General features: G+C 33.2%; 1 protein-coding gene across 5 annotated transcripts; it reads right to left on the reverse strand.

Annotated features, from left to right (window-relative positions):
* Positions 1-7,350: 7,350 nt before the first annotated feature.
* Positions 7,351-24,909, reverse strand: LOC114270663 (uncharacterized). Of its 5 annotated transcripts, XR_014364555.1 has the most exons (4): positions 24,662-24,909; positions 8,906-10,980; positions 7,940-8,013; positions 7,351-7,425 (listed from the first exon to the last, which is right to left on the reverse strand). XR_014364555.1 is itself a non-coding variant. In XM_028212224.2 (3 exons), exon 2 carries the CDS (start codon positions 10,850-10,852, stop codon positions 8,942-8,944), a length of 1,911 nt encoding a protein of 636 aa, XP_028068025.2. In that variant the 5' UTR covers positions 10,853-10,980; positions 24,662-24,909; the 3' UTR covers positions 7,639-8,013; positions 8,906-8,941. The 5 variants fall into 5 exon arrangements, 4 of the variants coding, with proteins under 4 accessions (XP_028068025.2, XP_082777206.1, XP_028068040.2 ...); XM_028212224.2 differs by lacking the exon at positions 7,351-7,425 and having other exon boundaries at positions 7,639-8,013; XM_082921080.1 differs by lacking the exons at positions 7,351-7,425; positions 24,662-24,909 and adding an exon at positions 23,060-23,203 and having other exon boundaries at positions 7,639-8,013.
* Between the last annotated feature and the right edge of the window lie 509 nt (positions 24,910-25,418).

Below are 25,418 nucleotides of genomic sequence, written 5' to 3' on the forward strand. Positions count from 1 at the left end.
AATCCGGTCTAACATACAATTTACAAGTGCTTATGTGCTTATATGCAGACACCTGCAATAAGCTATGTCCTAAAGTATGGATTTAGGTAGTTAACAACTACGTGGAAACCTTTAGCGAAACCCAAATGAAACTAAATCCTAAGAATTTTTTATAATATTTTGGGTGCCTGACTCCAAATACAGTGAAATAAACCAAACGAAACTAAACCAAACAAAGCTTTATGTCCCAATCAAGTGGGCTACGATACGTTAATCCTTTTTTCGTCATTTCGTACTATTAAAAGCTATATGCTCGGTTAAATTAAATAAATTCGTTTAATTTTTTTACTATCACATCCCAAGTGAATTTACGTCTTCCCCTAATATTTCCTTTTACGGTGATCCTATCACATTCTTCTCTACCATTTCATCTGCTAGTCTTCATTGTACATACCAAACCATCTTAGTTTGTTCTCTCTCAACATATTTTCAGTTGGTGCTACTCCTACCATTTAATGTATATTCATTTCTATTTCTCTCTGTCCAAAACTTACCAAACACCCACCTAAGCATCCTCATCTTAACTACACTCATTTCATGAGCTTGTTGTTTCTTAATTGTCCAATATTATGTGAACTGCAAAGTATCACTGGTCTTACAATTGTTTTATAAATTAACAACATCAATTTTGTTAGCATCATTGATCACATAATATGCCGAAGGCACTCCACTTGAACCTACTTTGATTCTATTACATGTGGGAATTTCTAACAAAACATGATTCGTACAGGAAGTTAGGGGTTAGGGTTGAACATTTTCAACACAAACACAAATATGGCACTATATAATAACATGATAAATAAATAGGGTTATGTCAAACCTGCATAATATGAAATTGACACAGATAACCCATTTAATAGATAATTAGTTACAAATTTCAATGTTATTTTCATTAAAGAATGCCAGAAATGTTTAAATCTCTTATGTAACCTACACAATTAAATAAAGAAAATATGCAAAATAGTATTTTCAGGTTACTATAGTCATTTTGTCTTTTATTTGAGAGAACATGATCTTTTCATTTATTATTTTGAAGTTAATAAAAATATTTTTTTTTTAATAAAATAAAGTCAAAATTAATTTTTTTTTTTTTTGAATAATTTCATTTAATAGAGATTAGTTTCATGAAATTTAACTTAGGAAAAAACGTTAATCTTTCCATAAACTTAGTGTTTTTAATTGAAATTCATATTTGTCATTTTTTTGAAAGATAAAATTGACTTTAACCCCCTTTGGTTTACTCCACGTGTGATTTACCTCTGATATTTGAAAATAAAAACATAACCCCCTTATGACCTAGCACATGTTTCACACTTGATGTTAACTTGGATTGAACATCTGACGGCATACTTCATTTAGTCCACAAACCACAAGAACATTATAGTTATTTCCAAATTATATGGGTAGTTTGCACATGCACATTGAAGTGAAATTTGCCCTTTATTAAATATGCACAATGTCTTGAATTGAATAAATACACTTAGAGGGTAAAATAGTATAGTGAAATAAATCAAGTGACAAATACCATTTCTAATATAGTATAATAGACAACAGATTCAAGTATACAACCCCACATTGATATTACCAAGTGAAATACTGAATAAAGGTGTATATATATCTAGTACTATTATAAAGAGAAGTCTTCTCTGTTTTGGGTTTTCTATTAGATAATTAGATAATTTTCTCAGTTTTATTAGATAATTTCGCAAACTGAGAAATTGTTAGTTTTGTAAAACAAAAAAATAATATTTTATTTTTATTAAATTTTAAATTCAATATTGGTCATGTTTGATAAATCTCATTGTGTAGACTCCAAAAATATATATTTTATTAAAAATAAATGTGTATAATAAAAATTATGAAATATGTAAGTTTTGAAAAAAAAAACAAACAAACAAACAAAATTAAAATTCCACATCAGCAATACTATTTGAATAAGAGAAAATAGCTAGTACTTTTGAGGCATGGTTAGGTGATTTTCAAAATATTTATGATTGATGGGGAGGTGGGGCCTACAATTTTGTATTAGGGCATAAGGTATAATGCTTGGTGATTAGTAGATAACATTGTCATGTGGTGCACTTGTAACACCTAATAATTTTCTACTAACACTCAAGGAATTGACACAATTCCTTCTTCTTTTAATAAAGGTAAAACAATTTTATATAAATAAATATTTTGAAAATAAGATTTTATGGGTTAACAAAAAAGAAAGAGAACTTAATGGAACATGAACATTACCAATAGGACTTTTAAGTAATTAACCAAATTATTAAGACTTCCTTAAAATTTAAGTAAGACAAAAAGAAAATTTGATATTGAAGATTAAATTTAAAAAAAAAAATTAATAGAGCAGCGATATATACTGACAAAATTTGTATAAATTTTTTGGGTTTGATGCGGATCTTTCCCCTAAAAACAGTGTAGATGATTTTCATTTGTAATAAAAGGCAAATTGAATCCCTAATCATGCAGTTTGCTTCTTGTCTCAAATCAATTTGATTCTTGAAGCTCTAATTGCATCAACTTTTATCCTTTAATTTTACACAATGCATGAATTAAGTGCAACGGATAATATCTATGAAGAGATTAGACCAAAATCAAATGCAAAATAATTCATTCAAAAGGAAATAGATCACTCACACTAATCCCTTAATTACTTTGAGAATAATAAATTGACTATTTTAGTCTTGATTTTAATCCAATTTCTAAACACTGAATAAAGGTGAAACACTAAATAAAGGTTTATATATATCTAGTACTATTATAAAGAGAAGTCTTCTTTGGGTGTTTATGTCTCATATTTTGGGTTTTCAAAAAATATCCCTATATCAGTTATATGGGCAGTTATGCACTAAATTCATTTTTTTTTTTTTTTTTGTTTCAAATCTCTCAACTTTTGAATTTTTCAAATTCATTTCAATTTTCAGATTTTGAATTCAATCATACAATTTACAGTCTTATTTTCTGAAACAAAATGATAATATATATGTAAGCATGTGGACCTCGAATTGAAATTGCCAGTCCACCTTAATTCTCAATTCATGAATTTCATAATATGAATTTCAATTCTCAATTCTCAATTAACAAGCAAAAAATAAGAAGCAAAATATGAATTTCATAATATGAATTTCAAATCTCAATTCTTAATTCTCATAATATGAATTAGGGTTTTGAATTAGGGCTTTGAATTCACAATATGAATTTCAATTCTCAATTCAATTCTCAATTCTCAATTCTCAATTAGGGTTTTGAATTTCATAATATGAATTTCAATTCTCTATTTTCAATTCTCAATTCCTTTTATTAACAAGCAAAAAATATAATTTCCAACTCAAAATTCAAAATTCACAATTCAAAATTCCAAACCCTAATTTCAAAAAATATAGACAGGATTCATAATTCAAAATGCAAAAAATATAGACACGATTCAAAATTCAAAACCCTAATTTCTGAAACCACAAGCATAATTTCTAATTTCACAATTCAAAACCCTAACATTTTATGATTTCATAATTTCATAACCACACATTTAAAACCCTAACACATTTCATAATTCAAAACCCTAACACATACAATTTATGATTTCATAATTTCAAAACCCTAACACATACAATTCAAAACCCCAACACAAGCATAATTTATGATTTCATAATTTCATAACCACACATTTCATAATTGAAAACCCTAACACATTTATGATTTCATAACCCTAATTTCTAATTTCATAATTTATGATTTCACATTCAATTGAAAACCCTACAAAATTTTCACAATTCAAAACCACACATTCACATTTTAACAATTACAATAAACACATAAAATTCAAATGAGATAGAGAGAGATAGATGCCATACCACGGACAGAGAGAGAGCAGAGACAGAGAGTGAGAGCAGAGAGAGAGTCTGAGAGCATAGGAAGAGGGAGAGCGAGAGCGAGAGTCTGAGCGCAGAGAGAGAGCGAGAGCAAGAGTCAGAGCAGAGCAAAGGGGAGAGCGAGAGCGAGAGTCTGAGGAAAACCTAAGTGTAAAAAACGTGATTGCAAATGAGAGGACTTGGGGGGTTTTTATATAAGTTGTAAAAGCGTGGTTTCAATCCATGTTTTCATTTATCAACAGTGAAAGCGTGATTGTGAATCACGTTTTCTTAACAAAACAAATATGCACAAGGAAAGCGTGATTGTGAATCACGTTTTCTTAAGAAAACAATATGCACAGTGAAAGCGTGGTTTGGAACCACGTTTTCTTCAGAAAACAAAATTCAAACAATATGCACAGTGAAAGCGTGGTTTGGAATCACGTTTTCTTCATAAAACAAATTTATGTTAAAAGCGTGGTTTGTAATAGCGCTTTTACTATTCATCAAATTTTCTGCTCCAAACAGTGAAAGCGTGATTTGTAATAGCGCCTTATAGTTTGGGAATTCCGTCCAAACTAGGCCTAGTTTGGGAATTAGGATAGTAAATTGGCTTAATATGGGAAAAGCCTCAATTTTGTTTGGTTATGAGTTTTGAAAAGAGTTTTGAATTAAGTTTAAAATTTTTGATGTGACATATGAACACACAACCCAAAATTCTATTCAAAGCTCTTAAAAAATTTTAAAAAAAAATTGAAAATATTTTTTATTTGAAATATAAAAATAACAGGTGCAAAAAAAAAAAAGCAAACGTTGTTCCAGTCAATCGGCCGGACGTTCGAGAGGATGACCGGGTAGACGTGTTTTCAACCGTGGGTGTGAAATCAATTTTTGAAAGCTCTCACCAAACACCACACTCAAACCGTTTGTTGGAATTAACTTTCTAAAGCTCTACCAAATAGAGCCTTAGTTTTTTACATAGGTAAAAGAGAAAACATTATAAATACAACCAAAAAGGAAAAACAAAGACTCACTATGATCAATTCCGCGAACGTTGTCTAATCCACAAGATGGACCACGTGAACCACCACCATATGGGCCGCCGCTTCCAGGACCACCTGGACCTCCACCATCCCATTTCTTCCCAGAGGCTGAGCCTTTTTTATAAGCATCTGATTTTTCCATCTGAAAGCATTGAAGGTTCAGAGAAGATGAGTATCTGACATCTGAGCTAGGGAGGAAAAGAAGTATTGAAATCAACTTACCGAAAACATTGTTGCAAAGAACACACCAATGAAGTTAACAATGGCCCAGACGAAATCAGTGATTGTTCTCAACCTCCATATGGATCGCTTGGATTTCACAACACCTGAGGGCATATATAAAATCATAAATACAGTTTGCGGAAAAAAATTCCAACCGAAGAATAAATTTAGTGAACAAAAAGGGCAGTCCCAGTGGGCGAGAGTACCAGGTTATAGGGTTTGAGGATGTGAATTACAACCATGGCAACCCCTCCCACCCAACCAGAAAATTAAAAAATGACAGAAGGAAAAACAACAAAAGGAAACAATATTGAAAAACTCCATGGCCCCTTTTTTGCAACTCGATGTGAAGACAAATATATTAATGTCAAGCCGTACAAATTATTTAGGGTGTGTTTGGATCATTAGATTTGAGTATTTTTGGAACTTTTCACTTCTCTTTTCCTTTCCCTCCACAAATTACTACTCAAATCAACGATCCAAACACAGCCTTAAAGAACATATTGCCTTACAAGATTTAGACCACTGTTTTGGCAATAAAACACTTAAAAGAAAAAAGCTCTATGGACAACCTTTTTATGACATTGCAAGCATCAGATAACAAAGAACTAGCATTCTCTGGTCACCAATAACACAAATATCAGTAGACACAATAAAGACAAAAGCATGATTTCATTAAGGAGAAGGCCCTCTATTGTCTTGAATTTCTTTCCCAGGTTTCTAGCTAAATTAATGAAGCCTCACATCTACAGAGAAATAACTGTATGTGGCAAAATAAAAGTAAAACAAAAGAGTACTTGAAATCATCAAAAACAAGGAGACTTCATAGATAGAGGGGGGGGGGGGGGGATAAGTTAGCAGAAAGACGTACAACGAAAAAACAATGAAAACAACAGAAAAGGAAATGAAAAAAATAAAGAAAGAAAGGTGAATGTATTAAAAAAAATAAGGGGGGAAAAAAACGATCTAAATCAGCCAAGTATAGCCAACACTACCTCATAGAAAGGACAATAATTTCACCAATCTTTGCAGGGTAAGACACAAGGCTGGTTTGTCTTACGAAAAAAAAAAATCACAATCAGAATCAACCAAGTATAGCCACCACAAGGCTTGTTTTGCCTTACCACAATTCTAAACTTAACACCATTACAAGCAAGGGCAAGTGTTTACAATATCAGTATCATTTTGGAGCCCATTCTAAGACACACAAGTCGGACATTATACCCAATTGAATCAAATCTCAAACCTGATCACAGCATAAGCTAAACAAGAAGAAGCTTATCAAGATTAGCCAACTTGACAAGGCTTGAATTCAGCTCACTCTTACGGCCAGTCCAAAACCCACTTCTGGATTTACAATTATTTTTACGAATTTTTGAACCGATAAAAACAATTATCAACTCTGGTATCAGAAGTTATTCCTACTATCAATAACTTAAGTGAATTTTCCCAGTATGGTAGCAAATCAATTAGGTGTCCCATCATCCAATAAGGCTTACATTGTCGACTTTTATTTGTAATTGAGTTTTCAACTCAGCTGGGTTAGCATATTGAAACCCTAACGGCTTGTTTGATTTGGCGGATTATAGCATAGGATTGGGATTATTACTGTATGGGACTCACATTCCATTGCTTAGATACAAATTTTATTATTCGGATTAGATTCCAATAGCCATTCTACCCTACAAAATTGACTGAGATTATATATTTTCATATATATTGCAAAACAAGCGTGATATCTCACTAATCCAACTGAATAACCGATCTTACACTAATCTCAAAAATTGTTAATCCTACACCCCTTACTATTAATCATGCCAATCAAACAAGCCCTAAATATAGTCAATTGTGAATAACTGCCATCCAATTCATGCTACAAGATAAATATTATTTAAATAAAATCCTAATTATAACAAAAATTATCACTTAAAATTTATTATATAAGAATGATTGCAATCTAAACAAACTTTTCAAACGAAACACCCAATTAAAGGATTAATAAATCCAGATTTGTTAACTTCTACAATATTCTGATTAACAGAACCCTAGATTCAAAGAATCGATATCATTTGAAGACAGAGAGATCAGTATTTAGATCAATCAAACAACTACAAAAGCACAATGTTGAGAAATAAAACCAGTTGGACTTGTAGAGAGAGATAAATAGAGAATTAGGGTTACCTCTCTCGACATAAGCCATTGAAGCTTCTCGTTCGTTCCGGGTCGCCTTTTGGTCTTCGAAGATGATCACTGTATGTATTATATAACTGTGCAAAAATTTTGTAATTTTGTAAATTTCAAAATTTTTATAACTAAACTTACACGAATTTCTCTTTAACTTACACATTTTTATAAAAACTTGATTTTATAAATTGTTTGCACAATAAGTGATCTAATAATAAGAAGTGACTTACACTTTCCATGTTTTGTATACTATATAATTAGTAGTTCTATATTATCACAAAAATGTCCAACTGGAATTTCTTCAAATATATCCTGAATTCATTTGAGATGTTTGTAAAACATTACAAAGCTAGAAAAGTGTCGCATCCATCTAAAAAACATCATAACCACAAAAGCTAAATAACCACCAAGTGTCGTGGCCTAACTAGAGGACACGACGAATTACAACAAATCTAACACTTGACAACTGAAGATAAAGAAAAAGGAAACAATGAAACAAGACCACCGACCAAAAATTTTCCGATATATTCCAACTCAACTTCATTCTCTCCTGAGACAACTCCTAAAATTAGTTAAAGGCATACTTATGCCGCTCACCGATCCACCAATTATCTCTATTAGAAGTTACTCATGCCATCTGACTTGTAATTAGCAGCACTTACATCGAACACCTGCAGATTAAAAAATTACCAATTCATCATTCACTAGTAAAAAACACATCCTTTGTAAATATCACTTGTTATAACACTAAAACATAACTACCATTTATATAGCAGTAACATTTCTCAGATATACGACAGAGACTCAAAAAACTGTTACTTGCAGGGAATGTATATCATATTGTTCAACATATCCAGAAATTCTTGCAAAAGTAATATGTTCTTTCTAGTAACATGAGATCCTAATGTTCCCTTCAGTGCATCCTAACCACCACCTCACCCTCACCCTCACCCTCACCCAACCTTCCCCTGCCACCCCCACCCTCAATCAACCAAACCTCAGCCTCCCCCACCACCAAATCAACCATCAACCAAGACCATGTTCACCATTGCAACCAACCAAATCAACCATCCTCCAAATAACCACAAGTTTACCACCCAAAAAAAAAAAAATTTTTTAAATTCAACAGATGAATCACAAGAGAAGGATTCCACACACAAAGCAAGAGACCATCAAGAAAGCACCACACCGAGCAATTAACGTATCACCATCAACCATCAAGCCCGGCCCTCTTACCTCCCTCTACTTTTTATTTTTCCCACATCACAGCATCTTATTATTTTAGGGTTGCGGATCAGGTTGAGGTATGGGTTTACTGGAGTTCAATTTGGGTTATTCAGGTTTAAATTGGTACTGTGAAATTTTTTAATATCTAGAGATTGCACATTCTTTTGGGCATTTAGGATTTTCAACATTTAAAGAATACAAACATTATGCTCTTTGATACTCGGAAAACAACAGTAGATGAAGATGTATTCACAAAAGCCACCAAAGAAGGGGAGGAGGGAAGAAGAAAAAAGGGCATATCGTGACAACCACAAACAAGTTCTTGCAAGAGATTACCTTCTATGGGACCTCTGCCTCAACCATGGGTAATGTTCAGTGCTTCTTTTTACTCTTAGATTTGGAGGGGATTTTTCCATATGCCATAAGCCTCGATGTTGATAGTTTAAGTTCAGCTTGACGATGCCTTCTCTTGCTTCGCCTAGATAGATTGCTCATATCACCATTTGATTCCTTCACTTGTGCTTTCTCCTTTTCCTTGTAAACTGCCACTGTAGTTGATTTCTTATCATCAATTTTCAAGTTCTTACCAATTTTCTTGTCATTCAATATCTTGCCTTGAAGAAGCAGCTTATTCCTCTGTTTTTGGTTCAACACCTGATTTCTGGGCACCTTCCATTCCTTCTCCCTATAAGGAGCAAGTTTCTTCAAGGAAACATACTGGTTCAACTCCTTCTCATCCAGCATTAAAATCTCCTCAGTAGTTAGTCCATATCGTTTAGCACCAACATCTCTGTACTTAAACCTTGTCTTCAAGTCCCCTACTGTATCCTCGTAGTCCAATTTATAGTACTCCTCCAATTCTTTAACAAGGATTTCCTTCTCCAGCTTAGACACTTTTGGCTTTTTCTTCCTCTTATCCTCTTCAGGCACTTCTTCTTCTATCTGTTCATGGTGACCTTCATTTTTTGCCCTGCGCTTTAAGTTTCGTTCCCTTGCAGCTAAGAACCCATCACCAGAAACAGACGTATCATCCCAACCTTTTGGAAGTCCAAGCAACTCATCTTCTTTATCAAAATCTGGTTTTTCGAACTCATCACCATCTTCATCCCTATCACTCCCAAACTCAGTGTCTGCATCATCCGCATGATAGTAATCATCATTAAATGCTTCTTTCATCTTTCTATCATGCTCCTCGGGATCAAATTCCTCTTCCAGATCATCCTCATCCAATAGGCAAACCCAATTTTCATCAATCCCCGCAGTATCCCTTATCTTCCTAAGTTTCTCCCTCATTTCTTTCTTCTTCAAATTCTTCAAATGCTTCAATTCCTCCTTCCTCTCGAATTCAGCTTGTGCCATCCTCTCCTCCTTGCTCTTCCTCTGCAACTTCCGAGCATTAGTTTTCTTCCTCACTGATCCCTCTACAAACCGTGAATGACCCAACACCCTATCCCCCGCATTCTCCTCAAACCTAAAATTATACTCCCTTTCATAATCCTCTTGCTTCTCAATCTCCTCCTCATCCTCTGAAAAATCTGAAACCACATCATCCAATGCCTTCTTGCCCTTACCCTCATCAACCCACATCTTGTTCCTAAAATACTTCTTCAAAAACATTTCATTCTCATTCAAATGGTCATCTTTGCCAAAATACTCATCCAATTTCTTCTGAACCTCACCAGCATCGCTATCATCCTCATCCCCCATACTTTTACTCTCTTTCAACCTCAACAATTCTCCATCATCATCACCATCCAAAGCCTCCTCAGCCACCTCCAGGAAAGCCCTCCTGAACTCCTCTTGCTCCTCCGAATAGTTCTTCACTCTCAACTTGTCTACCTTCTCTTCAAATTCTGGCCCCTCCTCAATCAAGTGCCTCGCTGCCACATCCTTCAAATACATTGGCTTCCCCTTCTTATCTTGTTGTCCTTCCTCTCGTTTCCCTTGCTCTTCTTCTTCTTCTTCATTTTCGGACTCGAATAGCTTAGCCTCTTTGTTTTTCAGTTTTGGGTCTTGGTTCTTAACCTTAATCAACGCATTTAAGAACTCCAAATTCTTCGGATTAATTAACTCATCTTCGTCTGATTCATCAGAAGATGCTTCGTCGTCAGACTTGCTATCTGAGGAGTCTTCAACAAGGCCTTTCTTCTTCAACTCCTCAAGCTTCTGCAAGTCCTCTCGCTTCTTGTTGTGCTCATAGCGACGAGCGAACTCTTTGTTGACTTCGATCTTTGATATATCTTCGTCCGAACCATCGCCGCCCTCGAATAGCTTCATACCCATTTTGGTCTAGATTCAACAACAGAAGCACAAAGAAGAGGCGGGTAGCAGCACAAAATAATCAACAAGAAGCAGCAAATTCTTCCCAAGCAACAGCAACCAGCAACAAATTCTTCCCAACAGCCTCACACCTGCAATGTAAAGAAAGGGAAAAAAATAAATTAAAAAATAGCTTTTAATTATCAAATCTGTTAAAAATAATAAAGTTAAAATGAAAACCATCAATGGCACCCAATGTCACGAATACATGCAACCCCTTGCGAATGTATTGGCATTAGGGGTGGGCGCGGATCGGTTGCGGCCACGAAACCCCTAATCCGCCATCCGTCTGCCAAATTGGCAAATTGAAGAAAATCAATCCGCATCTGTCCGCCAATCCGGCGGATGCAGATTGGCGGATTGGCGGATGGATACGATTCAGTTTGGCGGTTGAAAATTTTACGAATTTTCAACATAATTCAAATGTACACTTCCTCAAAAAAAAAACATTTTCAACATATCACATTGACGAGGGTAATGAATTTAGAGGAAGCTGAAGATATCACATTGAATTCAAGCTTGGGGCTCTATATGCTCAAACCCAAAAATCTATACCCCAAACCCACAAATTATATAAGCCTATTTGTACATATATACGTATATCCATACATATCAGAGAAATCAGATCGTTATGGACTAATTTAGAGGAATTTGAATATCTGTATTCTCAAACCCAAATATCTGCAACCAAAATCCACAAATTATATAAGCATATTTATACATATACACACATACATAGCAAAGAAATCAAATTAATTTTTGGACTAATTTAGAGAAAGTTGATCAGAAATTTAAACACTAATACACAGCACACAGTTACAAAATCAAGTTCCTTCAATACCAGAAATCATCACAGTTCAAAATCAAATAAACAAAAAATCATCACATTAGGAAATTAAAATCATCACAGTTCACAAACAAAGCCCCAATTAATTAATAGAAGCCCTAAAAAAATAAGCAGATTTGTACAAAGACAAGAAGCCAAAGCCCTAAACACAGTCGCCGATCGTCGCTGATCAAAGACAAGAAAAGAAAAAAAGAGGAGAAGATTACCTGTTGCTAGCCGATCATCGAAGAGAAGACACAGAACACAATTGCCGATCGTCGCCGATCAATTCTCGTCACCTCCGTTCAAGTGTGTGTGAGAGAGAGAGAGAGAGAGAGAGTTGAGAGAGACGAACTCGAAACCTAGGGCTCAAACCTGAAATGAAAAAAAGGGGGGGCAAATGCTGGGTGAAAAAGAGGGGAAATTTGTGTGGGGGCAGTTGGGTCAGGTACATCAATAGAATTGGCGGATCACTGGCGACCCGACCCGACTCGAACCCGCGAAATTGGTATTTCTAGACCCGCACCCGTTCGCTAGGTGTCACGCATCCGTCCGTTGGGCCTCTGGTCAGGTCGGGTCAGGTGGATGGGGTGGGCCGGCAGATCCGTTGCACACTCCTAATTGGCATAATCACGAATACAATAACTTCATTGTCTACGTCTGAGAGGAGAGGATGAGGCACTTCTTTCTTCTGGTTGAATGGAATACCATGAGAAGACCCTAACCCTAACCCTAACATTTACACCAACCCCCCTCAAGTTTATAAAATTACAAAAACAGAGTCATTTTGTTTTAGAAAATTTACACTGACCTCTCCAGTAGTTGATCTCTTGCTTTTAGTTAGGTTAAAGTGACCAAATTAATACAAATAGTATAAAATTATAATAATAAATAAAGAAATATATATATATATATATATATGTCACGAATACATGCAACCCCTTGCGAATGTATTGGCATAATCATACCAGAAATATTTAACTCGTTCAACTTCTTATTGATACACCAAAGCAGGCAACTATATAATCACAAAGAGGTAACAACAATTACAAATAAAAAATATTAATAACAATAAAAATTAAAAAAAAAACTAATTGGAAGTATTATATGAGTTGATAAAATGGGCAGAAAAAATGTAAAACTTTGAAAAGCAGATGGTCAATTGACCAAATAATCATGCTGATAGACATTCAGATGGAATTTTTATCAGGGAACTATTTTGTCAATTTACTGTTCAGAAATTCAAGACGATTAACAACTTCTACCCATTTGATTGTAATCAAGTATTTGAATGTGGTTTAAAACTTCCTAAAATGTTACAGGAAAAATACTGCAAAAGTGAGAACATTAGGCCATTGGAAATTATTTCAACCAGCTGGTCTATGGTGAATTTGATGAATTCCGTGGGATTCATTAATTGCTAGCTTAGGACAGAGGAAGTGCAGGAAAGTGAAATAGATAAAAACGATTAAAACACCAAGAAAGTTGGGTACCAAATCAAATCTGCATAACCAAGTACACTAATCATGTTTTTGTCCTCGTACTTTTGTCAAGTATATTAATCTTCCTTTATTCACTTATGTAATTACTAGTTGAAATTATCAAGTGTAAACATTAAAAGGCACTTAGACTGACAAAGAGGGATTCATAAAATCAATGAACTAAACTACTATAAAATCCACAACGTCAATTCCAACCGTGATACCATAATTACATCATAAATATATTAAAAATATTACATAAATAAAAATTTAGGTATTACAATTACCCCCAGAGAAAACAATTACCTATCCGTATCAAATTCTTCAACTACAGGGTATAACAATACACAATACACATAATCAGTTAAATTGCATCAATTGAATAAACAGAGAGAAATCAAATCAAATCAAATCAAATCAAATTACGAAAATTATACCAAACACAAAAAATGAATACACAGTAGTGATAATACACCATTAAACTTAGGGCTTCAATATTCAAACTTTCAAATGAAAATAAAAAAATAAAATAGAATAAACTGGTGGGTTCAGCATGACAGTTCTGGAAATCATGCAGGGGTGTTCTGCAATCAAGTTTCGTGGATTTATTTCAGAAATTGAAGAGACAAAATTACTTTATTGATTGACAGAAAATTTGGGAGTGATGAGAGTGGGGACAATGGGAGTAATTGGACTACCGGATCAATTCACCGAAGTAACTTCGTCATCTATGTCTAAGCGGAGAGGATGAGGCACTTCTTTCTTCTAGTTGAATGGAATACCATGAGAAGAAGAGGAACCTAACCCCAACCCTAACCCTAACTTGTGACATTTACACCTACCCCCCTCAAGTTTATAAAATTACAAAAACAGAGTCATTTTGTTTTAGGTAATTTAAATTGACCTCTCCAATAGTTGATCTCTCGCTTTTAGTTAGGTTAAAGTGACCGAATTAATACAAATAGTATAAAATTATAATAATAAATAAAGAAATATATATATATATATATATATGTGTGTCACAAATACATGCAACCCCTTGCGAATGTATTGGCATTATTATACCAGAAATATTTAACTCATTCAACTTCTTATTGATACACCAAAGCAGGTAACTATATAATCACAAAGAGGTAACAACAATTACAAACAAAAAATATTAATAACAATAAATAAAAATAAAAATAAAAAACTAATTGGAAGTATTATATGAGCTGATAAAATGGGCAGAAAAAATGTAAAACTTTGAAAAGCAGATGGTCAATTGACCAAATAATCATGCTGATAGACATTCAAATGGAACAGGAAAAAGGCAAGCTACCAACATTAAAAAAGGAAACACCATGGAGCTCCAATGCCCAAAAAAAAAAACAGAGAGGAACACTTTAAGCTACAATTACTCAGTAAATTCTATATGCTAGAGGCTAAGCAAGATGGGTTTGAGTTAAACTTGGCTACTTAAGTTAACGTAACAATTAGTTGCCTAAGGTAATTAGTCCCTAGAACAACGGATAGATAGACGGAGATGGACAGGGAGAGTTAGAGAGAAACTTTCTTCTTGAGAGCTAGAAGATAAAGTCAGTGAAAAGAACGAGAAAGAAAAAGAAAATCAAAGTGAATTCAAGTTCATTCTTTTCGGTTTGAGAACTAAACGCGTGGGCGATTTAGAAAACCTTAAATGAGGTGCTTAAGTTAAACTAATATCGTTAAACTACAATTACTCAGTAAATTGTCTTTCTTAGAGGCTAAGCACGATTAGTTTGAGTTAAACTTGGGCACTTAAGCTAATGACGCAATAAGTTGCCTAAGCTAATTAGTTCCTAGAACAAAAGAGAGATGGCCAGAGAGCGACTGGGAGAGTTAGAGAGAAATTTTCTTCTTGAGAGCCAGAATAGAAAATTAAAGAAGAGAGTGAGAAATAAGAAGAAAGTCAAAGGAAATTCGAATTCATCCTTTGCGCTTGACAATTGGACACTTAGGTGATTTAGAAAACCTTAAATGAGGTGCTTAAGTTAAAATAATGTCGTTAAGCCACAATTACTCGGTAAATTCTATTTCTTAGAGGCTAAGCAAGATTAATTTGACTTAAACTTGACCATTTAAACTAATGAAACAACTAGTTGCCCAAGGTAATAAGTTCCTAGAACAAAAGAAAGAAAGACGGAGAAGGACGGAGAGAGTTAGAGACAACCTTTCTTCTTGAGAGCTAGAAGAGAAAGTTAGAGAAAAGAAAGAGAAATAGGATTCAAATTCATCCTTTTGGACCTTAGTTGCACGAAGCAGGAGCGGGAGCGGGGGCAGGAGCGGGAGCGGGGAAGCGTGAGCTGATAGAAGGTTCTTAGGTTGGGAGCGCCTCGAGAAGCGGTAATATATATATATATATATTTAATAGTTATTTCTAAAATATATTTATTATATAAAGGTGAGTTAAATAATTATTTTTAAATATATTTATTATTTTTATCTTAAGTATTATTTTTATAGATAATGTTTTTAATTTATTTATATATATTTTTTAATTTTTAATTGATATATATTATAAATAAAAAATAGTAAAATAATAAAATATGTTAAAAAACAGTAAAATAATAAAAAAAAAAATAGTAAAATAATGATTTATTTTATAAATCTTATTAGATTTTTTTTATTATGTTTGATTTAATTAGATTTATTATATTATTATATAACAAATTATATTATTTATATAACAAATTATATTATTTATTATATTATTACATTATTATTATATAACAAATTATATTATTTATATAACAAATTATATTATTTATTATATTTATTATATGTTAGAAACGGGAGGAGGGAAGACAGGGAAGACAGGGAAGACAAATCGAAGAGAGAGAGAGAGAGAGAGAGAGAGAGAGAAGAAGAAGAAGAGACGGAGGTGAGCAAATCGAAGGCGATGGCCATGGCAATCGAAGGCGAGAGCGACGAGGAGTAGATCGCGAGCAGATCGCGAGAGCAGATCGAAGGTCGATCATCGATGTCGAAAGTCCAGGAGCAGGCAGCTCGTGAAGGAATGGCCTTGAAGCGACGAGTCAACTGGATGTTCGACGACGACGACGACGACTGGAGTTGAAGGTTTGTCTTCTCACTCTCTTCCTTCACACTCTCTCTCCTCTGTCTCTCTCTCCTAGGGTTTTTGTTCTTCACCAGCGATCCCATCTTGGCTAGGATCGCGTTTCTCTCTCTACGGAAACGCGATTCCTACACGTTTCTTTCTAAGAAACGCGGAATCGCGTTTCTTACTAAGATTCGTCACATGTTGGGACGATTCCTGCAACTAAGTTTTGGACTTGATAATTGAACACTTGGGCGATTTAGAAAACCTCAAATGAGGTTCTTAAGTTAAACTAATATCGTTAAGCTACAAGCACCCGGTAAATTCTCTTTCTTAGAGGCTAAGCAAGATTAGTCTGAGTTAAATTTGGCCACTTAAGCTAACGACACAATTAGTTGCCTAAGCTAATTGGTTCCTAGAACAAAACAGAGATGGATGGAGAACGACGGAGAGAATTAGAGAGAAACTTTCATCTTGAGAGCTAGAAGATAAAGTTAGAGAAAAGAAAGAGAAATAGGAAGGAAATCAAAGGGAATTCAAATTCATCCATTTGGACTTGAGAATTGCACACTTGGGTGATTTAGAAAACATTAAATGAGCCGCCTAAATTAAACTAATATCGTAAAGCTACAAGTACTCTCGATAGATTCTCTTTCATAGCGGCTAAGCAAGATTAGCTTTCGTTAAACTTGGCCACTTAAGCTGTTGAAACAATTAGATGCCTAAGCTAATTAGTTTCTAGAACAAAAGAGAGAAGGATGGAGAAGGGCGGAGAGAGTTAAAAAGAAGCTGTCTTCTTGAGAGCTAAAAGAGAAAGTTAGAGAAATAGGAAGAAAATCATAAGGGAATTCAAATTAATCCTTTTGGACTTGAGAATTGAACACTCGGGTGATTTAGAAAACCTTAAATGAGGTGCTTAAGTTAAAATAATGTCGTTAAATAACTCTGCCTTAGTCTAAGCAAGATTAGTTTTAGTTAAGCTTGGCTACTTAAGCTAATGAAACAATTAGTTGCCTAAGGTAATTAGTCGCTAGAACAACAGATAGATAGACAGAGAATGACAGAGAAAGTTAGAGAGAAACTTTCTTCTTGAGAGCTAGAAGAGAGTTAGAGAAAAGAAAGAGAAATAAAAAGAAAATCAAAGGGAATACAAAGTCATCCTTTTGGGAATGAGAATTGAACACACATAGGTGATTTAGAAAAAAAAAAAAAACTCTTAAATGAGGTGCTTAAGTTAAAATAATATCGTTAAGCAACAAGTACCTGGTAAATTCTCCTTCTTAGAGATTAAACAAGATTAGTTTGAATTAGACTTGACCACTTAAGCTAACGAAACAATTTGTTGCCTAAGTTAATTAGTTCCTAGAACAAAAGAGAGATGGATGGAGAATGACGGGGAGAATTAGAGAGGAACTTTCTTCTTGGTTGCTAGAAGAAAAATTTAGAGAAAGAAAGAGAAATGGGAAAAAAATCAAAGGGAATTCAAATTCATCCTTTTGGACTTGAGAATTGAACACTCGGGTGATTTAGAAAACCTTAAATGAGGTGCTTAAATTAAAATAATATCGTTAAGCTACAATTTTTTTTGGTGAATTAAGTCATAAAATAAAACAAGAGAAATTACAAGAATACAAGGGGCAAACCCCAGGCCCTAACAACAGCTAAATAACAAACATAAAACTACACTATTAGTATAAACAACATACAATCACAGTTATTTAGAAAATATGATTAAAAAATAATCACACTTATTTAAAAAAATGCGATTAAAAATAAATACTATCACTCACTCAAATTAAATGTGATTAAAATATCAATGTAATTTTTTTTTTTTATCACACTTACAATAAAAATGAGATAGCTTTTTGTAGTAGTGTTATTTTGTTTATTGATTAATATGCAATTAAAAGTAAGGTTCGAGTTTATGTAAACGATGCAATTTAGGAAACGATATAAATGAAGAAATAATTCTAAATAAGGAAATAATGCAAAATTTGACTTGATGAAGATTAAACACCAAATCATTGACAGAAAACACAATAGCAGGGGATGAATCATTTACCCACGTTGCAATTCTTACTTTTATAAGCTCACAGACTTCCTCCAGATTTGGCTGCACCCCATTAAACACAATATCTTTTTTCAATTTCCAAATAGACCACAAAATTGCAATTGGGGTGGCATTCCAAATTCTTTATTCTAGCTTTTTCATGAGTCCCAGCTCAAAATTGCAGCAGACTTACCACTACCTAGGACATGGTGTCACTTGTGATGTTAAATAGATGGTTTTGATTGAGTTTTAAAAGAATATTGAAGAACACTTTGAAGGTCTGGCGTGTTCTTGAGGCTTGGGGTTTACTTGCACCATTCGAACCATCAAGTCTATCTTTGAAGGCTTGGCGTGTTCTTGAGTTTTAAAAGAATATTGAAGAACACTTTGAAGGTTTGGCGTGTTCTTGAGGCTTGAGGTTTGCTTGTGAAGTAGGAGGGAAAAGATAGACTTGATGATTTGAATGGTGCAAGCAAACCCCAAGCCTCCAGAACACGCCAAACCTTCAAAGTGTTTTTCAATATTCTTTTAAAACTCAATCAAAACCATCTATTTAACATCACAAGTGACACCATGTCCTAGGTAGTGGTAAGTCTGCTACAGTTTTGGGCTGGGACTCATATGAAAAAGCTAGAATAAAGAATTAGGAATGCCACCCCAATTGCAATTTTGTGGTCTATTTGGAAATTGAGAAAAGATATCGTGTTTAATGGGGTGCAACCAAATCTAGAGGAAGTCTGTGAGCTTATAAAAGTAAGAATTGCAACGTGAGTAAATGATTCATCCCCTGCTATTGTGTTTTCTGTCAATGATTTGTTGTTTAATCTTCATCAAGTCAGATTTTGCATTATTTCCTTCCTTAGAATTATTTCTTCATTTATATCGTTTCCTAAATTGCATCGTTTACATAAACTCGAACCTTACTTTTAATCGCATATTAATCAATAAACAAAATAACACTACTACAAAAAGCTATCTCATTTTTATTGGAAGTGTGATTAAAAAAAAATATTACATTGATATTTTAATCACACTTAATTTGAGTAAGTGTGATAGTATTTATTTTTAATCGTATTTTTTTAAATAAGTGTGATTATTTTTTAATCATATTTTCTAAATAACTGTGATTGTATGTTTATACTATTAGTGTTTTAATATGCCATAAAATATATTTTTTAATGTTTGACGTGAAAATCCTAAATAAATTAAATAATCATTTATTTTGATTTCATAGAAGGCTAACAATAATGTACTCAAAGTTTATAAAATCATGCAAACACTAACCCTTTTGAAGGTTTTATAGTGATACTTCCAACTTAGTTCAAACATGAGTTATTAACCATGAAACAAAATATGAATAGGAATTTAACTTAACACATTCAAAACATGGATTTTAATAGAGCATTAATTTCATGGACTGAAATATATCAAACTACTCAAGAATACAAAACTAACTCGGGAATCATTCTATTAGTTAAAAATTGAAACCCTAGCATGCTTCTAATGAAGAGGTGAGAAGACCCTTGGGTTCAGCATGACGGTTCTCGAAATCATGCAGGGGTGTTCTTCAATCAAGTTTCGTGGATTCATTTCAGAAATTGAAGAGAGAAAATTACTTTATTGATTGACAAAAAATTTGGGAGTGATGAGAGTGGGTACGATGGGAGTAATTGGACTGCCGGAGCAATTCATGGGAGTAACTTCGTCGTCTACGTCTGAGGGGAGAGGATGAGGCACTTCTTTCTTCTGGTTCAATGGAAGACCATGAGAAGAAGAGGAACCTAACCCTAACCCTAACCCTAACTTGTGACATTTACACAAACCCCCCTCAAGTTTATAAAATTACAAAAACAGAGTCATTTTGTTTTAGGTACTTTAAATTGACCTCTCCAGTAGTTGATCTCTCGCTTTTAGTTAGGTTAAAGTGACCGAATTAATACAAATAGTATAAAATTATAATAATAAATAAAGAAAAAAAAATATATATATATATATATATGTCACGAATACATGCAAGCCCTTCCGAATGTATTGGCATAATTATACCAGAAATATTTAACTCATTCAACTTCTTATTGATACACCAAAGCAAGCAACTATATAATCACAAAGAGGTAACAACAATTACAAACAAAAAATATTAATAACAATAAATAAAAATAAAAATAAAAAACTATTTGGAAGTATTATATGAGTTGCTAAAATGGGCAGAAAAAATGTAAAACTTTGAAAAGCAGATGGTTAATTGACCAAATAATCATGCTGATAGACATTCAAAAGAATTTTTATCAGGGAACTATTTTGTCAATTTACTGTTCAGAAATTCAAGACGATTAACAACTTCTACCCATTTGATTGCAATCAAGTATTTGAACGTGGTTAAAAACTTCCTAAAATGTTACAGGAAAAATACTACAAAAGTGAGAACATTAGGCCACTGGAAATTATTTCAACCGGCTGGTCTTTGGTGAATTTGATGAACTCGGTGGGATTCATTAATTGCTAGCTTAGGACAGAGAGGGGGTGCAGGAAAGTGAAAGAGATAAAGGCGATTAAACACCAAGAAAGTTGGGTACCAAATCAAATCTACATAACCAAGTACACTAATCATGTTTTTGTCCTCGTACTTTTGTCACGTATATTAATCTTCCTTTATTCACTTATGTAATTACTAGTTGAAATTATCAAGTGTAAACATTGAAAGGCACTTAGACTGACAAAGAGGGATTCATACAAATCAATCAACTAAACAACTCTAAAATCTACAACGTCAATTCCAACCGTGATGCATATGTTAAAAATATTACATAAATAAAAATTTAGGTATTACAATTACCCCCAGAGAAAAAAATTACCTATCCGTATCAAATTCTTCAACTACAGGGTATAGCAATACACAATACACATAATCAGTTAAATTGCATCAATTGAATAAACAAAGAGAAATCAAATCAAATCAAATTACGAAAATTATACCAAACACAAAAATTGAATACACAGTAGTGATAATACACCATTAAACTTAGGGCTTCAAGATTCAAACTTTCAAATGAAAACAAAAAAATAAAATAAAATAAAATAAACTGGTGGGTTCAGCAGGACGGTTCTGGAAATCATGCAGGGGTGTCCTGCAATCAAGTTTCGTGGATTCATTTCAGAAATTGAAGAGAGAAAATTACTTTATTGATTGACAAAAAATTTGGGAGTGATGAGAGTGGGGACGATGGGAGTAATTGGACTACTAGAGCAATTCACAGGAGTAACTTCGTCGTCTACGTCTGAGAGGAGAGGATGAGGCACTTCTTTCTTCTGGTTGAATGGAACACCATGAGAAGAAGCGGAACCTAACCCTAACCCTAACCCTAACCTATGACATTTACACCAACCCCCCTCAAGTTTATAAAATTACAAAAACAGAGTCATTTTGTTTTAGGTAATTTACACTGACCTCTCCAGTAGTTGATCTCTCGCTTTTAGTTAGGTTAAAGTGACCGAATTAATACAAATAGTATAAAATTATAATAATAAATAAAGAAATATATATATATATATATGTCACGAATACATGCAACCCCTTGCGAATGTATTGTCATAATCATACCATAAATATTTAACTCGTTCAACTTCTTATTGATACACCAAAGCAGGCAACTATATAATCACAGAGAGGTAACAACAATTACAAATAAAAAATATTAATAACAAAAAAAATTAAAAAAAAAAAAACTAATTAGAAGTATTATATGAGTTGATAAAATGGGCAGAAAAAATGTAAAACTTTGAAAAGCAGATGGTCAATTGACCAAATAATCATGCTGATAGACATTCAAATGGAATTTTTATCAGGGAACTATTTTGTCAATTTACTGTTCAGAAATTCAAGACGATTAACAACTTCTACCCATTTGATTGTAATCAAGTATTTGAATGTGGTTAAAAACTTCCTAAAATGTTACAGGAAAAATAATGCAAAAGTGAGAACATTAGGCCATTGGAAATTATTTCAACCAGCTGGTCTATGGTGAATTTGATGAACTCAGTGGGATTCATTAATTGCTAGCTTAGGACAGAGAGGGAGTGCAAGAAAGTGAAACAGATAAAGATGATTAAAACACCAAGAAAGTTGGGTAGCAAATCAAATCTGCATAACCAAGTACACTAATCATGTTTTTGTCCTCGTACTTTTGTCAAGTATATTAATCTTCCTTTATTCACTTATGTAATTACTAGTTGAAATTATCAAGTGTAAACATTAAAAGGCACTTAGACTGACAAAGAGGGATTCATACAAATCAATGAACTGAACAACTATAAAATCCACAACGTCAATTCCAACCGTGATACCATAATTACATCATAAATATATTAAAAATATTACATAAATAAAAATTTAGGTATTACAATTACCCCCAGAGAAAAAAATTACCTATCCGTATCAAATTCTTCAACTACAAGGTATAACAATACACAATACACATAATCAGTTAAATTGCATCAATTGAATAAACGGAGAGAAATCAAATTACGAAAATTATTCCAAACACAAAAAATGAATACACAGTAGTGATAATACACCATTAAACTTAGGGCTTCAACATTCAAACTTTCAAATGAAAATAAAAAAATAAAATAGAATAAACTGGTGGGTTCAGCATGACAGTTATGGAAAGCATGCAGGGGTGTTCTGCAATCAAGTTTTGTGGATTTATTTCAGAAATTGAGGAGAGAAAATTACCTTATTGATTGACAGAAAATTTGGGAGTGATGAGAGTGGGAACGATGGGAGTAATTGGACTACCGGAGCAATTCACCAGAGTAACTTCGTCATCTACGTCTGAGAGGAGAGGATGAGGCACTTCTTTCTTCTGGTTGAATGGAATACCATGAGAAGAAGAGGAACCTAACCCTAACCCTAACCCTAACCCTAACCCTAACCCTAACTTGTGACATTTACACCAACCCCCTCAAGTTTATAAAATTACAAAAACAGAGTCATTTTGTTTTAGGTAATTTACACTGACCTCTCCAATAGTTGATCTCTCGCTTTTAGTTATGTTAAAGTGACCGAATTAATACAAATAGTATAAAATTATAATAATAAATAAAGAAATATATATATATATATATATGTCACGAATACATGCAACCCCATGCGAATGTATTGGCATAATCATACCAGAAATATTTAACTCATTCAACTTCTTATTGATACACCAAAGCAGGCAACTATATAATCACAAACAGGTAACAACAATTACAAATAAAAAATATTAATAACAATAAAAATAAAAATAAAAATAAAAATAAAAATAAAACTAAAACTAATTGGAAGTATTATGAGTTGATAAAATGGGGAGAAAAAATGTAAAACTTTGAAAAGCAGATGGTCAATTGACCAAATAATCATGCTGATAGACATTCAAAAGAATTTTTATCAGGGAACTATTTTGTCAATTTACTGTTCAGAAATTCAAGACGATTAACAACTTCTACCCATTTGATTATAATCAAGTATTTGAACGTGGTTAAAAACTTCCTAAAATGTTACAGGAAAAATACTACAAAAGTGAGAACATTAGGCCATTGGAAATTATTTCAACCAGCTGGTCTTTGGTGAATTTGATGAACTCGGTGGGATTCATTAATTGCTAGCTTAGGACAGAGAGGGAGTGCAAGAAAGTGAAACAGATAAAGACGATTAAACACCAAGAAAGTTGGGTACCAAATCAAATCTGCATAACCAAGTACACTAATCATGTTTTTGTCCTCGTACTTTTGTCAAGTATATTAATCTTCCTTTATTCACTTATGTAATTACTAGTTGAAATTATCAAGTGTAAACATTAAAAGGCACTTAGACTGACAAAGAGGGATTCATAAAATCAATGAACTAAACAACTATAAAATCCACAATGTCAATTCCAACCGTGATACCATAATTACATCATAAATATATTAAAAATATTACATAAATAAAAATTTAGGTATTACAATTACACCCAGAGAAAAAAATTACCTATCCGTATCAAATTCTTCAACTACAGGGTATAACAATTCACAATACACATAATCAGTTAAATTGCATCAATTGAATAAACAGAGAGAAATCAAATCAAATTACGAAATTTAAACCAAACACAAAAAACGAATACACAGTAGTGATAATACATCCTTAAACTTAGGGCTTCAAGATTCAAACTTTCAAATGAAAATAAATAAAATAAAATAAAAATAAACTGGTGGGTTCAGCATGACGGTTCTGGAAATCATGCAGGGGTGTTCTTCAATCAAGTTTCGTGAATTGATTTCAGAAATTGAAGAAAAAGAGAAAATTTACTTTATTGATTGACAGAAAAATTGGGAGTGACAAGAGTGGGGAAGAAGGGAGTAATTGGAGTGCCGGAGCAATTCGCCGGAGTAACTTCGTCGTCTACGTCTGAGAGGAGAGGATGAGGCACTTTTTCTGGTTGAATGGGAAACTATGAGAAGAAGAGGAACCCTAACCCTAACCTGTGACATTTATACCAACCCCTCTCAAGTTTACAAAATTACAAAAACAGAGTCATATTGTTTTAGGTAAATTACACTCGCCTCTCTTATAGTTGATCTCGCTTAGTAAGGTTAAAGTGACCGAATTAATATAAATAATGTAAAATTATAATAATAAATAAAGAAATATATATATTTCAATGTAAAGAAATATGATATCATTATTTTTTCATTTATATTAATAATGAATTATTGATGAACAAAGTTTTGTTTTAGATATGGCTTATAAGTTGATTTTTTTGTTTATTACGAAAATACGTAAAAAAAAATAGATAAATAATATAATCCAATAAGCTAATAAGCTACTAAATTAACTTTTTTACATATTGTAAAAAGATATTAAGTGAATTAAAATTTTAAAGAAACTTACCTCTTTAGTGAAAACAATTCTTTGGGGCTAACAAATTAGGAGAAAATTCTTAAATTAACCGTGGTGCACTTGCGAAAAACTTCTCACTGAGGACTTATGTACCCTTGTAAATTAATAGGGGTTTGATCCAAACACTTTGGTGCCGATAAAAATAAATAAACAAACTTAATGTAAT

This window comes from Camellia sinensis, chromosome 3 (assembly GCF_055761805.1).
Source record: "Camellia sinensis isolate YWXY chromosome 3, ASM5576180v1, whole genome shotgun sequence".
NCBI lineage: Eukaryota > Viridiplantae > Streptophyta > Magnoliopsida > Ericales > Theaceae > Camellia > Camellia sinensis.

Coding starts and splice junctions, on each gene's coding strand:
- LOC114270663 (XM_028212224.2), bottom strand. CDS start 10,852: ATGGGTATGAAGCTATTCGAGGGCGGCGATGGTTCGGACGAAGATATA.